Genomic DNA, 16,780 nt, shown 5'->3' with positions numbered 1-16,780 from the left:
AAAAAAACTCATTCGGGAGTGGAACTTAAAGCGTGTAAATATATGACTTTTCATGCACTTTATTTTAGATCCACGATTATAATATTTAAATATACCTTTACACGAAGAATAATAAAAAGAATATGCTCTACCATGTTTTTTTTTTTTTGAAAAAGGCTCTACCATGTTCGACTCCTTTATATTCTTTACTGTCCCGAACACGTGTTATGTTTGGACGTATCTTTCAAAAACATAATAAGATTATTACCTATGTTGACCTCTAAGCAAATCTAACCACTAAAACCAAATGCATCGATGCTTGATAGTACACATGAAAACTGTGAATTCACAGTATAGTTAGCAGAAAAAGAGTGGACAATAAACAATGATAAAAATTTTACAAATAACAGGTAAATTGTATTTTAAATTCGCAAACAAATAAGAGTAAAAGATATATTATTATTAAAAAAATATATATATTATTATTAATGTCGTCACTTACGTAATGATCTCAGACACTGTCACAGCAGCAAACACGAGAAACAAAACTCCCCCGACATAAGCTATTGCCTGTTTTGAACAAAACAAACATTTAGCTTACCTTGCTGGTAAGAATTCTCTCACTCAAACATCTCAATGAATAAAGATTTAAAGTTTTGAGCCACTCCAAAAAGCAGTTTTTTCCGTCAAAAAAAAGCAGTTTTACAAAATTTGCTTATCAAAGGCAAAAAGAAAATTTGGAAGAGTAATGATAGTAGTAAAGGTTCTATATATATAAAATTACTAAAAATATATCTAAATTCTAAATCCAAAGTCTTCAAACTGAAGTCTAACTTTCAACACTATTTTTATATACTTTTTTCAAAGATTTATTGGCGTTAGCCTCTTTGTTTAGGAATATTATCACGTTGTTGACAGATTAAATCGGACATATGAAAGAATCAAAACAATAAAAGATGTTATTTTGACTCTACTGGGGGAGGGGAGGAATCGATACCAAATGATGTGGAAGGATTGAGATCAATGAACATAGAAGCCTACTGTTGCCACTTGCCACAGAATAAAAACCTTAATCTCTAACTTCTCACACTTTTCTTTTATATCAAGTGTAAAAAAGATCCTTTCACTAAACAAAACTTAAAAAGGTGTTTTTGGAACTAAAAGACTAAGGATAAAAGCTAGTAATATTGCCATTAGAATCTGTGTGTTTGTGTAATAAAAGCTGAATAATTCCAAGGATATGCTTTTAGGAACTAATATATGTATAAAGATAAATGATACCTTCTCTGACAAGAAGTTTCCCAGCAAAGAACCTCCCAACACTGCAAGCTGCAATAAGAAAAAAAACAAATCCAAGTAGCAAGTTAGGGCTCTTGTGTTCCAAGTTTCTGGAGAGTAACAGTTCTCCTGGTTGAGGGGTTTTTAAATCCCTATCAATATTAAGATTTTAGGCCGTGTAAAGGTTTTTGAGTAGCCTAGTTGTTAGGGTGGTAATATTACACTTTTGTCAAAGAAAATGAACTATAACTCACCAGAGTCGCAGCACCGTGACCCGCCAATGCTCCAGCGATGACACCCAATGGCGATGACGCAGCCGCAAGAGCTTCAAATGATTGAAAATTATTATAATGCATATTGAAGTTTTGGACCTGAGCTTTGGTAATAATGTTGGTCAAGTTTAAAACTTTTCAAGTCTCACCAATTGTTGAGAAGAAGGATTTATCACCCCATTCGGCAACAAAAACCAATGCGAAAGTGCTGATGATGGTGTTCGCGGCTGCTGCTATCCCGGCTCCGTTACCTGAAAGCTCTGAAACCGCTAGTTCTGCCTGTAGAAAACAAGTATTGAGTTCTTGAATGTTTATGGAAAATATAAAGAAGTCAAAAAAGGCTAAAAAGAGAGTTTTACTTCTTTCTGTTCTTCTTCAGCTTTAAGTCCATCGTCAGAGATAGCATCTGCTAACGTTGAAACACCGAAGTACACCTAAATGCAACACAAAAAATGGTTAAATACTATTTCATGGTAAAGAATAAGCCTGTAAGATAATGATCCAACCCAAACCCCAAAAACCAGGTCTGAACAAAAAACAATCAAAATCTTCATTTGGTTTTGTCAAACCTGAGACTTAAACTTAACTAAAAAAAAAAAATCATACAAACGGGTCCGAACAACATTCTTTGGTAGATATACTTGCTAAGCTAAAAATTTCAGCCCTTTTGGTCCAGTGATTTGACCAAGGGGTCATTGTAATCATACAATCGGGTCCGAACAACATTCTTTTGGTAGATATACTTGCTAAACTAAAAGTTCTACACCAGTAGTATCGTCTATATAATATTTATAATAACATAACTAACCGGTGTTAAAAAAATCTAAAGTTCCAAGCCAAAACCCCCTGAATAACACAGCTCTACTTAGAAAATTGAATATCTATTTACCAGAAGACAGACTGCTGCAATATCATCTATAGGCAGATCCGTCTCACCAAACCTGCGTGGTTTCAAGTCATCGACCACCATTCAGATTCATCATGAAACTTAAACCTGAAATATAAATTTTTCGGAGAGTTTTTTTTTATATATATTTTTCATTTATCTCAAAACCTGAAGGGAAGAATTTCATCGACATAGTGGAAAGTCCGTCCAAGCACTACAGATATTATCGTCATAATCCTACACACAGTTAAACCAAAATTTATAACGTTCCTCTTATAGTGTTTGAGAAAAGAAAGCATACCCAAGAGCGCCAAAAGTCCCGGCGAAAACAGTAGCAGCATTGTTCCTTGCTGCTAAAAGGGCCTACACATACCACCGCATGACAGTCAATAAATCGTTTATAAAGCGTGGATTTAACATTCGAAGCTCTCAAAGACCGTACCGCAATGAAGAAAGTTTTGTCTCCAAGTTCAGAGAAAAAGATAAGCAAGAAGGCCTGCAAAGATAGATAGATAGATAGATAAATTTAAAGATACTGGTACTTAAGAAGAAGAAGACATAGTTAGTTCCTGGTTCAGTGCAAAAAAAAAAAGGAAGATTATCTAACCGAAGCAAAACCTGAGCTAATGTCTCCGAGGTCTCCAAGAGAAGTGACAAATGACTGCGGAATTGGAGAAACCACCGCAAAAGCTGGATCAGCTCCAAGCAATGCGAGCGGGGCAGATACAGCCAAGAGCTTAAGAACTCTCTGTGTCGGGTGAGCTATCGATGTGCCGACCAATACATCAAGATTTCTATCTTTCTCTTCAGACTCAGATTTCTGAACAAAATTAAAAAAAAACAAAACAAAACAAAACAAAACAACTTATATTCTGCATTTTAAACACACACACACACACTCAATTATAGTTCAACCTTCAAATAAAAACTAAACATCTCCAAGGTGTCTACAACATTAGGATAGAACAGAGTAAAAAAACAAGAATCAAAGTCACCTCATCGAGGTAACAAGACGCATTTCGTTGGAAACATCTCCGAGATTCATTTCGACGCAAACGTCTGCACAGTACTGTCAAGACACTTAAGTTCCGTTCGCAGAGCAAATATTGGACAAGCCGATGAACATCGGGAGAGAGCAAAAACGTACCTAGAGAAGCATCGAACCGAAAAAATGACCGGAATTGGGCAAGCGGAGACGCATCTCCTCGACGACGGGGAAGAAGAGTTGGGAGGACTAAGGTTTGGGAATGGAAGACGAAGCGAATTCAAACTAAGCATTTCTCTCTTAATCTTCTTTCTCCCAGAGTTTTTTGAGTTCAATCTATCTTCCTCTTCGTCGCAGACAGTGTGAATATTTGATTCTTTACTGGCAGAGGAGAAGACCCTTTGCTTGGCTCTGTTTGTTTGTCTGAAGATAGTGAAAATCCACTCAACTTGTTATGCGCGCGCCTCCACGTATTACCCCGTCGCTCGTGCGAAGCGATTTATTCAATAAAATAACGCACGTGTGTACGCGCCGAGTTAAGAACCGACGGATAAGTTTCTTTGGGCCACAATAGGCCCATTATGTATCAAAATAAACACACTGGTGAAACTGTGAATCAAATGTTGTTTTCTGTCTCAGCGACATGTATTGAACTGTAGTTTTCTTGATACGACTGTATGAAATAATACAGAAGAGATCGAAACGGCGTCGTGTTAAGCTGATTCGTGGGCTTCTTTTTAACAAAGTCAGCGTTGTTTTTTTCAGTCTCTAGATAGCGAAACTGAGAGATGACGACGGCGTCGTTCAGGTGGATTTTGCAGCTACACAGAGATGTACCAAAAGCAGCTCGATTCTACGCGCAAGGTCTCGATTTCTCCGTCAACGTCGTCACATTACGTTGGGCTGAGCTTCAGTCTGGTCCTCTTAAGCTAGCTCTTATGCAATCTCCCAGGTTTCGATTCAAATCTCGATCAATGCAGATCACCTGTTCGATCATTTGCCTCAATGAAACGTTTTTTTTTTGGTTTTCGATCATTGCAAATATAAAGGATTAATGTCTTGGTGCAGCGACCATGTGGTGAGTGAGAAGGGGTACTCTTCGTTACTATCGTTCACTGTGACAGACATTAATACATCAATCTCTAAACTTATGGAACTAGGAGCGGAGCTCGATGGCTCTATTAAATACGAAGTCCATGGCAAGGTAAAGCAAGCAGCCACCTTCTTCTTTTATCTTTTCTGCAAATGATCAAGTCTCATATTCATTGGTAACGTTTCTTTGATAACCAGGTTGCATCTGTGAGATGTCTCGACGGTCATGTGCTCGGCCTCTATGAACCTTCTTAGGTTTTTATCAGTTCGTGAGTGTACTTTGTTACGGGTAATTCCTATTGGACCGCCGATCAATAAACTAGATGGCTGATATGTACTAGTAGCCCAGCAAAAATCAAAGTAGTGCATTTCTTATTTTGAAATATGAACAAAATGCTCTTGAAACAATTTGGGTTTAAACCGCTTAAGCAAATACAAATGATTTTAGAAAACATAAACCTCAATTGATGTTCCTTGCACGCTTAGTCCACTCCGTGTGGTACGCACCTGTCCTAAATCCTCCAGGCTCACCTCGTGAAGCAAGAGCGTCGTTTAGACGCCTTGCAGCGCGATACAGTCGACGGAACTAGTCGATTGGTCAATCCACCTTTCAGACAACACCATGAATTCTCTTCCCCAACACAACAAATGAGAAGTAATGTCACTAAGCTGACGTAAGATCACATTTAACTCTATAGTCCAAATCTTGAATAGTCGGATAACTCTATAGTCGAAATCTTGTTCTAAAATTTAGGAACTCCTTTTAAAAGTTACTATTGTTAGTCGAAATTTAGGTTAAATTCTTCCATTTCTGAAGTATTAAAAATATTCTTCTGTTAAAAGTTTTCTGTTTAATCGGACGCAAAAGAAAAACTCCGCTTAGAAGCCATAAATTGTCTAGGCATAAGAAAATAATCGGCTTCCTACTCAGCATGAGAAATGACTTGTCAGCACAGACAACACCAAATGTTGAAGAGTGAGTGGAGGGTTATTAATGAATGATTTAGGGACAGCGCAGACAATAAATTTCTATTATAAGTAAATCGAAAACAAAAATAGATTACAAAGTGTGAAGCGAGTTCGACGTTTGAATCAAACTCGCTATACAGCAAGAATTGGGGTCGTTATGTTATCTCTCTAAAACATCTCTTTATGAGTTTTGGAGAGACTTTATTTGATCGACAAGGCTCTTCTTCTACAATCACGAGATAGTTTGAATGAGATACATAAAATACATAACAGTTTGTTGTCTTGTTTTTGAAGTCACATATTTTATTAAGTGGGATGAATTCACATATTCTTTACAATGTGGATGCAGATCGCTTCATCCTAAGGTATTAAATGCGAATCAGATTGTATCATATGTAGTCGCTGACCGAGTCGATACGTTTTTTCTTTGGTATGGAGTCTATGGACACGATCTTGTCTCGTCGCTTTCATCATTTTTTTTGTCTTCTAACGAGTTGGGCTTTCTTTGTTTTTGATCTTTGAATTCAATGGAATTATATAAATGGACCGGACATTGATGGAAGTGTGAAGTCTATTTACAACATTAACGACATATTTAATTGGCGAAAACTTTAAAATAATTTTTGATACAAATGCTCTAGTCTCTTTTAAATTTTTAAAGATTATATATCAATTTGTTATTTGATGCTAAATAGTCAAATATAATTATTTATCCATTATTAATTACAATTAAACTCAACTTTAATTATATTTGCAATTATTAACACAGATGCTCTAGTCTCTTTTAATAATTTAAAGATTATATATCAATTTGTTATTTGATGCTAAGTAGTCAAATATAAATATTTATGCGTTATTAATTTAACTAAATTCAACTTTAATTATATTTTCAAATAGTAAACATATATGCAATATTTTTTTATGAGTTAGAAAGTCGTGAAAAATATCTTAAATATTGAAAAATAGAATAAAACAAATACATCAACTAAAGTATTTATTTGCGTTTATTATTCCTCATAAAACCAAACCAACGAGTATTTGAAAGTAACAAAATTCGCAAATATTCATTTACCTTCATAACACTTACACATGTAATTACCTTTATGTCCTTGACAAGAACCACCCATAAAACCCTGTGTTTTGCAGTAGCTATAACATGCAGCTTTTTTGTCTACACCATTTGGATCCGGACATTTTTTCCCCGTTGGATTTAGTGCTGCTTTTCCAAATCCTATCCAATATTTTTAAGAATAAACAAATTAGACTTTTATCTAATATATAAAAACAAATAGAAAATTATAACTTTATGAATGAGACGAACACACAAACTTTTGAATAGATCTTTTTCCAACAAACATGCGAACAATTCGTTATCATAAATATAACTGAAAACGTATAAAAGGGATAATGTCTTAGAAATTGATCGATCACCTGAGGATAACAAAACACAGATGCAAAGAACCAAGAAGAAGGAGATTTTGTTAGTTGCCATTTTCTTATTTCAAATTTATACTTTTCCTAACAAAAAGAGTAATGAATTTGACGTAGAAAGTTAGAAGAGTTTATTGGATTTCTTCTTTGTATAAAGAATATATATTTCGTTACTTTTATAACAAAAAGGATATATCTAAAAATAACATTTGGGAAAATGACAAAAATAAAAGGAATGACCCGTTATTCTATGCGACTATTATGCTTCCGCCATGAATGCAGGCCTGAATGAATGAAACGTTTTGGGCGTAAATGTTATATTAACAAAACAAAGTGTTAAATCATATGTATGAAACTTTGTGATGTCTTTTTCTCTTTTTTCTTTTAATGTTTTGATTATATTTTTTATATCAACTAGAGCACATGACACAGCTGCTGACCTAGAGATGAACACGGATTGAACATTATCCTAATTTTTAAATTTTGTGATTTGATTTATAATTTATATATATTCAAATTTTCAATTTTCTTTGTTTATATCTCATTTTTAAATATCTAGTAAAATTACATATACTTGCAAATATTTATAAATATTTACGGATATTTTATTTCATTTTGCTCAATACAAATAAACCAAAGTATATAAATTTGTTATCAGAAGATATATTTTACATATTATAAAATAAAAAGTAAAGATTAGTGAAACTAGATGTTCCATATATATATATTTTTCAAAAATTTCTATAAATATAAAATTTTAGAAAATTGTAGTTTTTATAAAAATATAATCATTTCTTGATATAATTACTTCTTAAAATAGTTTTATAAATAAAATCATTAAAATTATAAGTTAAAAATAATTACATAAAATATAAATTTATAATTTTATATTTAACCGTAGATATATATATCAATTTTTATAAAAGTTGAAGAAAGCAAACATTCGATTCTAATTTTCACTATTTATGTTTTGTTTTATTTTTACGTATATTAATTTTTAATATTTGTTTTACCTCGAAAACTTACAAATATTGAGATTTTTAGATCGAACCAAAACGAATAACAAATCTATTAAGTGCTCAATTAAATGTGATATTCCAAAATCCAAAACAATTTTTAAGATATTTTTAGAGAGATGGCACTGACAAAAATTCAAAGCAATCTGTAACATGGCATATTTTGTGAGAAATGGGACCACTGGCGGTTGTTTTTCAATTCATTTTTATTTTTAGTTTTTATTATATATTCTAGAAGTATATTTTAAAAAGTTTTACTACCTCAGTTGCAAAACTTTTAAACAAATGCTATTTTTTGTATCTCTTCTAATCTCGACCCTGAAATTTGTTATTTGTATTATTAATAGAACAACATATAGGGGGTGACTGGTAACAGCTGTGGGAGCTGTACACAACATCATTTAAATTCACAGCACTAAATTTAAAGCAATCAAGATTTATCAAAAAAAAAAAATCACAGCAGTTTGTAAAAGATACGTATCCTAAGTGCTTTAGAAAGTCAATTACTTACGGCTTAGCTTTGTGAGCTTTCTAAAAGAAAAATGAATATTTCATTTTACTTTTTATTCAAAAAATAAGATAATTACTACCAAACCTAAGATAAACACTAACCAAATCTTATAAACGCTAAAAGCTCTAACTGTAACCATATATATATAATACTACCTACGTAAGAGAGCCAAAAAAACCAGAGAGAATAAGAAGAGACCTAAACCCTAAACCCTCGACAATGGTGGCTTGGCAGAGTTTCGCTCATGTGCGGGTTCAGAGAATTATAAAATCATTTCTGATACTTTATTCTTGATAAACCATTTATTTGTGTAAGCTATTGATTTGTGATAGCAGCTGAAGCCTTTGTTGGGAAGGGAAAGAGGATATCAATCCATCCATGGGAAAGAAAAATACAGGTAGATGATAAGAAATGAAATTATTATATTTCATTATTATAATAGTTAAAGAAAAAAAGATAGAAAATACATTATTTTTCAATCTAACGTAATGCTAAACCAGATGGTTCATTAAGATGTCTTGCAAAGTATATCCCATCAAGTTTGGCCGTCCATATACGTATCTGACCACATCGAGGGATAAGTCTTGGTCCTGCTTTGTACGTTTGAACATCAAAGACAAACTTATTGTTAGGTCCTTGCCTTAACAAACAATTCCATGTTGTTAAATTAGGGATCTCGTCATGGAATGCGATGACATATGGGGTAGCATTGAAGGCCATGTTTTTTATGCCTAAATCATCCTTATTGGAATAACAATGGTACTCGAGATTTCTACCAGGACCGAGTTCGTTATGTATTACAACGCGGTTTTTAACACAAGCTTCTTATACACTAAAGTATGTAATGGTAACCAAGATAAAAAGTATGAAGTGTTTCATTTTTTCCTTATGATCTAATTGATCACGACTGGTGCAACAAATGCATAATTGCATAGTATTTATAAATGGTTTTAGTGTGGAATATCTTTCGCTTAAAGTAATAAATACTATCATATTTAGTTAGTAAAGTTTTATTTGACCAAAATTTATTAGTACAGTTTCTTTTAATAAATATCAATGTTGACCGTATATTTCAAGATTTCTGTTAAACATGTTTGATTAGTATATAATAAGGACAAATTGTAAATTTATTTCTAAAAAAATCTATATTTTAGATTTACTGAATTATAATAATGACAAATTGTAAACTTTAAAGACATTAATATTGTTTACTGAATTTTGATTGGTTAAAATTTATAAAAATAGTTAAATACAGATAATAATGCATTTATTGTAAAAAATTTACGTGTTTTCCTAATAAGTGAGAAAACTCTATAATATGCATTATTTTGAAACAAAAGAAATATTTTTTTTTATAATATTTCAATATCTCTCTTAAACTAATTTTACGATTTGCCATATATATTTTACACCCTTTTCCTGTTTGCTATTCTTTATTAACCTTTATGTTTATATTTTATTTTATGTAATCTACATTTGTTAGATCGATACTTTTATGCTTTTGATATTGGAAATGTCCAATGGCCATTGAAAGTATGCATGCTCATTTATTAGTATCCCAAAATGCGTATCTAATTAATATAATAATAGTAGTACTTTACATGATTATTAAGTTAGATATTTGAATTACGAATATATAAATGTAAATTAAACCAATTAGAAGGGACATATAGAAGATATTTTTTTTTTGAATTTTATTCTTAAAAGAAAATAGAAAACACATTATTTTTTATTCAAACATAGTGCTAAAACGGATGATGTACCAATAATTCTTGTTTTGAAGATCTTTTCGTTTAAAGTACTAAATAACACCTTACATCAATACTATTAATTCAGGATCCTTTTTTTAGATTTGCCCTCACTTTTACCTGGCATATTACTTTTTATGCCATTATTGATTTGCCTAATTTTTAAAAATTCAGTAAGGGCAAACGTGACAATCAAAAAAATGACCAATTTAACTACTTCTACATACTAATCTGACTAACTATCCAACGATTTGGAAAAGAAAAACTATAGCTAATATTCTATCATTTATAAAAATATAGCTATCCCATAAAAACGTCACCATCTTCAGTTCATCTCCATAATTCAGCAAAAGCTCCCATTCCAAAACATAAACCTGAACCAAAAAAATATCAATATAGCAATTAGTAACCACACTAAAACATAGATTAATATTAACTGCATGAAATCTTTAAACCAAAAAAACAAAAGAAATATAAACAAATATATTCCATAACTATTTTCCAAACAACCTCACTTCCTAGAATCAAGTGCCCACACTCACGACCCCTCAAAAATAGTAATCAGAAAACAAAACATATCCAAATATATTTCATAACTTCTCTCAAATCAAACCCACTTCCGATAATCATGTACCCATATTGACAAACCAACAGAAACTCGGAAAGCTTTTCCCACTTAAAATTGTAACCGGATACAACTTAAAAAGATATACAAGATCACGTATATGTTCAAGTGAAAAAATTCAAATAAAAAAAACAATATTTTCTTTATAAACTAAACCTAAAATCGCAATTGCCTATTGGCATATTCCACTAAATATACTTTTCAACTAGATTTTGAAATCTTATTTTGAACCTGCCAATTATAATTCTTTCCTATAAATACTACCATTACAGCAACGACAGTATCATCACAACATCACCAATCTTTTTCATCCGTAAAAATGAAACCATCCCAGAAGGTATATTACCTTTCACAGTTGAAGCCTCGCACAAGCGACTGTTGTATTCAGGTCAAAACGATCCACACCTGGAAGCAAGTCAACGCATCATATGGTGAACTCTCAAAATCATCTTTGCTGATACAAAGGTAATCGAATCATTTATACTTCTATATACTGGATTTTTTAACTAAAAAGACTTATTATACTCTATAAAAATATTTTTATAATGCAGGGTGATAAAATCTACGCAACATGCAGACATAATCAGTTGCTTAGCTTGGGTAGTCAATGTGTGATTGGCGAGTGGAAGACCATTCAAAACATGTCGGTCACTGCTGTAAAGAACAACTGGAGAGTAAGAGACCACATGTATAAGATCACGTTTATAGGCCAAACAAAAATCACAAACTGTGATATTGAGAATGATGACATGTTTCTCTCATTAATGGAGTTCGATCGAATAATGAGTGGGAGTCTGGAACCCAATTTGTTGTTTGGTAAAAAAAAAAATATTCAATGCTTTTACTATAATTTTTTTGTATAAATGCTAATGTATTAGCAGATTAACAAACAAAAATCACAAGAGATAGGGGGCAAAGTTGCTTACAGAGACAAGCAACTCAGTTGTAGCTAGATTCGACCTCATTAGCAACACGGAGAATAGGGGAATTCTCGACGAGAGAGGAGGGGACAACTTCACTGTAGAATAATTCTCCGAGTTACCAGCGGCTGAGTCTGTACGATCCGTCGCTGATGTGGCTGGGATGGACCTTGGTCAGGACCTCCTCTGGTAGCCGACATAAGCTCCTAAAGAAAGGTTCCTGTAAAGAAAGGTTAAAATCTTTATACATTAGCTCCTAAAGAAAGGTTAAAAACCCTAAGCTAAAACCACAAAAAGACTGAGTTAAGAGCAGAGAAACAAAAAAAACTTATATTTTCATTGCAGTAGAAACATTTTCTTCGTCTGGTTGTGCAAAAAGTCTTCGCCTTTCATCATCTTTACATAAACGAGCTTCGCATGAATCTGAACCATCTGTGGTTTTGTATTTGTGACCATTTATTCCAAATCGGAAACTCCATCCTAAATATTGTCGCATGTATAGAAAAAAAACTCAGTAAGAGCTCTCTTTAAAAAAAATTACAGAAACGAAGAGAAGACATCTTTAGTCAAAACACAAGCTTACCGATTTTAGCTTCGATTGGATGCAAAAATGCTCATAGATCAAAGAATTATGAATAATCGGCTCATAGATCAAAGAATTATGAAGAATTCGACTTCTTAGTTTCGAACAGAGAAGAAGAAATATCGGCTTTGGACATATCGAAAGTTTGATGTCGGTTCATTTTATTTTTTGCTCAAGACACTAATGCATTGACTTTTCAGACCACAAAGTATTAAATGTTTTATTTACTCTTTCCGAACAAATTTATGGAAATGTTAATAATTTTTTTTACACATTCGAAACAAATATGGAGCCAATATGTCAATACCCAAACTAAAGCCCATTAGTATTTTATAATTGAAACTAAACATAACCCAACAAATCAGGAGACTCATAAATCAATTGTATATCATTTAACTTTATATTCACTAAATTTTCCTTATTATATCTATTTAAATACAATTACCAAATTTAGAGAAAAAAATTTGTAACCAAAATTTTAGAAACCAAAAGAGTTATTATTTTTCGTTTTTAAATTATTTTATACTGAATATAAAATAATAAAAATAATCACATAATTAACAATGTTGAACAAACAAAACCGCAAAATGAAAAAAAATTATGAAACCGGATCTATAAACCACTAAACAGTATATATATATCTTCAAACTAAAGATCAATTCATCCGAAAACTAACATACATGTCTAAATATATCTGACAATAACTTAAAAATAAAGAAAAAAAATAAAATGAAAATATACCCGCCCTTCAGTATCTAGTCTAATTTATTAAAACAAAGTCCTATTTTTATCTACCTAAGAAAGTTGATTTTAAATTTTGGACTCTTTCAAATTTGTTACTATGCTACCTAATATATTGGACCTTACAAGTTTGGTTTTTTGTACCTTATATATTGGACCCTTACAATTGCATTATTATTAATGGTAACAATCAACAAGATATGCATATTCAAAAAATCTTTCTTTAGGAAATAAAATCAACAATATATTTGAATGTATATTTTGGATACGTCATATATTGATATATGGTAATATACTATATACATATTTTGTTGTGTAGTATGTTCAGTTAATATTATAATTAATACTTAAAAAAACTACTTTATACTTTTAGCTGCCACTTCATTTCTATTTTAAAGTCTAACTACTATTATAATAACATGATATCGGACCATACTGAATAAATATTATTTCTTAGGTAATAACCTCTTGCAATTTTTGTTATAATATGTTGTATTAACTGTTCACAATCAATAAAGATCTAAAAACAATGAAATAATAATTAAAAAAACTTGAATTGTTAAAATGCGTATACACGATAACGATATATATATATATATAACTCTGTGAGCTTTTTTTTTAATTGTGAATTTGATATGTACCAATAAACAGATATGTTTACAATAATTCAGAAAAACCTTTAAGTTTATACCAAATCAATAATAATTTACATCAATTATCCTAAACAATGATTTGTATTACGAAAACTCTAAAACTAATAATCATATATGTGATGTCAAAAAAAAAAAATATGCTATTTATTTAAAATTCACATATCAATCAAATCTCCATATTTTTAGGAATTTCATTAACAAACAAATCTCAAATGTATATGAGTAAAGTTTGAGATTTACGGATATCAGCAATTTTTAAATAATATGAACTTCTATATTTTTAGTAACTCATTAATTTCCCCAAGACTGAATTTATAACTTTTGGAATAAACTCCAAAAAGTAACAAGTTACCTATCCATGCATATACTTTTTTAGTTGAAATACTTAAGTTTTACCTATTAGTTTTAATTAACGTAGGTTAATATATTTGTACTTAATGTAAATAAAATATTAATAATTGATTAATATTTACTTATATGGTGAATCAAGTTGTGGTCGATGTTTTTACATGGGACTGGGTAAAAAAGCTGAAACCAAAGAACCGAACTGAATCTGATCCGATAAAATAGTATCAGATCTGAACAGAAATTGTTTAGATATTAGAACGAGTTCAAAATTTTGGTATCTGAAGAACTAGAACTGAATCTTATCTTCGAGTATTCAAATATCTCAAATCAGATTTATATACTTAAAATATGTTATGTATTTTTAAATTTAATATCCAAAAATTATAAAATATTTTGAAGTTTACCAAAATATTTGAATATATATATATATACACAAATAGTCAAAAGTAAATATCTAAAATAACTAAATAATATTTCAAACACCAGAAATACTTAAAATATTTATTAATTCTCTGTCCAAATATTCAAATCAAGCCAATTTTATGTTAATTTAGTATTTGAGCAAATATTTTCAAATCTATATGTTATATATTATTTTAATTTTAGATGTTGAAAAATTTAAAGTATATATGAATCTTAAAATTTCAAAAAACATTAAATGGGTTGTCCGAACCCAAAGCGAACCGCAAAGATCCGAACCGAATCCGAATAAAAATTTCTAAATATCTGAATGAAACTAAAAATAATAGTCCCGAAAAATAGAAATCCAAATAGACCCGAACCGAACCCGAATGAATACCTGAACTCCCACCCATATTTTTACAGTTGCATATTTTGTGGTATTCTATTAGATTTGTAAAATATTAATCAAGTACAAATGGTTTAAACATATTAAATAATTTTTTATAAAATCATTGTAGATATGTACCAATGGGAAGCGAGTTAAAAATATATTATCATTTTTCAGTTTATAATAAATATAAATTAATATAATGATATTAAATTTATAATATTTTAAAAGTAAATTCTTTTGTTTAGTCTCACGTTATAAACAGGTTAGAATTTATAAATATATAAATAGGTTTAATTTATTTTTTCACAAGCATAAACGGTATATACATTATACATCAAAAAGTAATGGTGCATCTTTTATTCATAAAGTTTTGATCGGATTCTAAATTATTCAGTTATACATAAATTAAAGTTACAATTTTAGTTAAATATTTTCATCTAAATTTCAATTATAGTAATTAAAATAGTATGTAGCAGGGGTAATAATTTTCTAATATCATCAAAAATTTCATACCTTGAAACAAAAACAAAAAAAAATCTAACGTCATAAGATATATAAATAATATATGGACTTATAGTTTCTATTAAAAAAAGTTAAAAATAATCCCGTATTTTTAAGTGCGAATCAAAATCTAATTATTAGTAAGATTGGCTTTGTTACTTTTAGAAAAAAAATTAATGTTTCAAGATTTTCTCTTCAAACAAGTTTGGTAAGTATCTTATTAAATCTTATTTTTTAGAAAACAATATTTTAAGATTAAAATTTCTATTAGACATTCATGAATTTCATCAGAGATTTAGCGGACAAACATATATATCACATAAACTTATATGTCATTATAATATACCAAAATTGTAACACCTATCTTTCAAACATAGCCAACTTAATAAATGTATTTCAAAAATCCATTTTTATTCTTAAAGAAACGTCTCAACAGAAAATCATAACCCGCATAATTCGCAAACTCAATTCAAAGTATTTAAATCTGAAATAAAACATAAGTAAAATTCACTTTAAAACCAGCACCAAACAAAATTTGCCGTGAACCTTCACTTGATATAGCTTATAGTTTCCTTAAAAATAGAAGTACATTAATTTTTATTCCAGTGTAGTGCTAAAACGGGTGGTGTATCAATGTTTCTGGAAAAGTATATTATATCAAGTTTGGCCATCCATACATGTACCTTACCACATTTAGGAATAAATCTATGTCCTGATTTTAGGGAGAAAGAGGAGTCAAGTCCAATAGAAGAAGGTCTTGCACGGCATTATAGAAACATTTATGAGAAGAAAAGGTACATTCAACAAAGTATTTATTTATAACATCACCACACAAAGGCCAAGGTAGGCCAAGGTCCATTGACAAAAAGCAAAGGCCCATTAACATATAACACAGAGTTTAAAATTGGTAATAGAAAGAATGGATGGTAGATAATGGAGCCATTACCTGCTCTCATGGTTCAAAGTTGGAGTCACTCATCATCAATCAAGCTGCCCCAACCTGGCCAAAGAGCGCCTTTCGAATCTACACACATTCAATACAAACATCTTTTACAAAAACAATCTCGAAGCTTAGATGAAAACTTTTGTTCTCTAGTTCTTGTCAAGACAAATGTGGATTTCAAGAGCCTTATGATGATGGTAGTGCAATTTTTAAGAGGAGAAAATGAGGATTTTTATTTACCTCAGGGAGTTTCTTGCGGAAAGCGACCTCCAACCTCGCATCAAGAGTGTTTTCACACACGATTTTCCCATCACGAGAAGCCAGCACCACTCCTCCAGCACTGTTATACATCACAACACAAGTGGTATTATTATAGGTTGGTTCTTTACAGTTTGTAGTTCTTTTTTGGTATCAAGAAACTTACCAGAAAGGAGCATGAGGATCATCTTCGGAAGGAGCAGGAGGAGGAAAAATGTCCTTGTCAACTATAATCTCAGGAGCATGAA

At 30.9% G+C, this 16,780-nt stretch overlaps 4 protein-coding genes and 1 long non-coding RNA gene across 5 annotated transcripts; 1 reads left to right on the top strand and 4 right to left on the bottom strand.

Annotated features, from left to right (window-relative positions):
• Positions 1 to 270: 270 nt before the first annotated feature.
• Positions 271 to 3,839, bottom strand: LOC108825468 (protein PAM71, chloroplastic). The gene is made up of 12 exons (XM_018598757.2): positions 3,563 to 3,839; positions 3,411 to 3,474; positions 3,023 to 3,235; positions 2,858 to 2,911; positions 2,717 to 2,778; positions 2,584 to 2,652; positions 2,419 to 2,470; positions 1,889 to 1,963; positions 1,679 to 1,808; positions 1,512 to 1,582; positions 1,261 to 1,308; positions 271 to 549 (listed from the first exon to the last, which is right to left on the bottom strand). Exons 1-12 carry the CDS (start codon positions 3,691 to 3,693, stop codon positions 478 to 480), a joined length of 1,041 nt encoding a protein of 346 aa, XP_018454259.1. The 5' UTR covers positions 3,694 to 3,839; the 3' UTR covers positions 271 to 477.
• A 200-nt stretch (positions 3,840 to 4,039) lies between these two features.
• Positions 4,040 to 4,900, top strand: LOC108826028 (uncharacterized). The gene is made up of 3 exons (XM_018599398.2): positions 4,040 to 4,352; positions 4,469 to 4,604; positions 4,691 to 4,900. The coding sequence occupies exons 1-3, from the start codon at positions 4,189 to 4,191 to the stop codon at positions 4,745 to 4,747; spliced, it is 357 nt and encodes a 118-aa protein (XP_018454900.1). The 5' UTR covers positions 4,040 to 4,188; the 3' UTR covers positions 4,748 to 4,900.
• Positions 4,901 to 6,514: 1,614 nt separating this feature from the next.
• On the bottom strand, positions 6,515 to 6,953 carry LOC108826608 (defensin-like protein 35). Its single transcript, XM_018599997.2, has 2 exons — positions 6,893 to 6,953; positions 6,515 to 6,692 (listed from the first exon to the last, which is right to left on the bottom strand). Exons 1-2 carry the CDS (start codon positions 6,951 to 6,953, stop codon positions 6,526 to 6,528), a joined length of 228 nt encoding a protein of 75 aa, XP_018455499.1. The 3' UTR covers positions 6,515 to 6,525.
• Positions 6,954 to 10,239: 3,286 nt separating this feature from the next.
• Positions 10,240 to 12,409, bottom strand: LOC108826741 (uncharacterized). The gene is made up of 4 exons (XR_001945526.2): positions 12,296 to 12,409; positions 11,719 to 12,192; positions 11,139 to 11,197; positions 10,240 to 10,541 (listed from the first exon to the last, which is right to left on the bottom strand). It is a non-coding gene; the product is annotated as an uncharacterized LOC108826741 (long non-coding RNA).
• A 3,717-nt stretch (positions 12,410 to 16,126) lies between these two features.
• LOC108823914 (V-type proton ATPase subunit E3) lies at positions 16,127 to 16,780 on the bottom strand (the record flags this gene model as incomplete). Its single annotated transcript, XM_056993598.1, is given in 3 exon segments — positions 16,127 to 16,355; positions 16,515 to 16,614; positions 16,699 to 16,780. Coding segments are annotated over 3 exon segments (221 nt in total), but the record flags the coding sequence as incomplete, so codon positions are not given.

This window comes from Raphanus sativus, chromosome 9 (genome assembly GCF_000801105.2).
Source record: "Raphanus sativus cultivar WK10039 chromosome 9, ASM80110v3, whole genome shotgun sequence".
Lineage (NCBI taxonomy): Eukaryota > Viridiplantae > Streptophyta > Magnoliopsida > Brassicales > Brassicaceae > Raphanus > Raphanus sativus.
This window is presented reverse-complemented; position numbering and strand designations above follow the sequence as displayed.

What these genes read in the sequence shown, in the direction of transcription:
- LOC108826028 (XM_018599398.2), top strand. Translation starts at nt 4,189, where the DNA reads ATGACGACGGCGTCGTTCAGGTGGATTTTGCAGCTACACAGAGATGTA. An exon ending in GCTCTTATGCAATCTCCCAG is followed by an intron (nt 4,353 to 4,468) that starts GTTTCGATTCAA and finishes GTCTTGGTGCAG; the next exon opens with CGACCATGTGGTGAGTGAGA. An exon ending in AATACGAAGTCCATGGCAAG is followed by an intron (nt 4,605 to 4,690) that starts GTAAAGCAAGCA and finishes TTTGATAACCAG; the next exon opens with GTTGCATCTGTGAGATGTCT.
- LOC108826608 (XM_018599997.2), bottom strand. Translation starts at nt 6,953, where the DNA reads ATGGCAACTAACAAAATCTCCTTCTTCTTGGTTCTTTGCATCTGTGTT. An exon ending in CTGTGTTTTGTTATCCTCAG is followed by an intron (nt 6,693 to 6,892) that starts GTGATCGATCAA and finishes AATATTGGATAG; the next exon opens with GATTTGGAAAAGCAGCACTA.
- LOC108825468 (XM_018598757.2), bottom strand. Translation starts at nt 3,693, where the DNA reads ATGCTTAGTTTGAATTCGCTTCGTCTTCCATTCCCAAACCTTAGTCCT. An exon ending in CGTCTTGTTACCTCGATGAG is followed by an intron (nt 3,236 to 3,410) that starts GTGACTTTGATT and finishes AATTTTGTTCAG; the next exon opens with AAATCTGAGTCTGAAGAGAA. An exon ending in ACAAAACTTTCTTCATTGCG is followed by an intron (nt 2,779 to 2,857) that starts GTACGGTCTTTG and finishes TGGTATGTGTAG; the next exon opens with GCCCTTTTAGCAGCAAGGAA.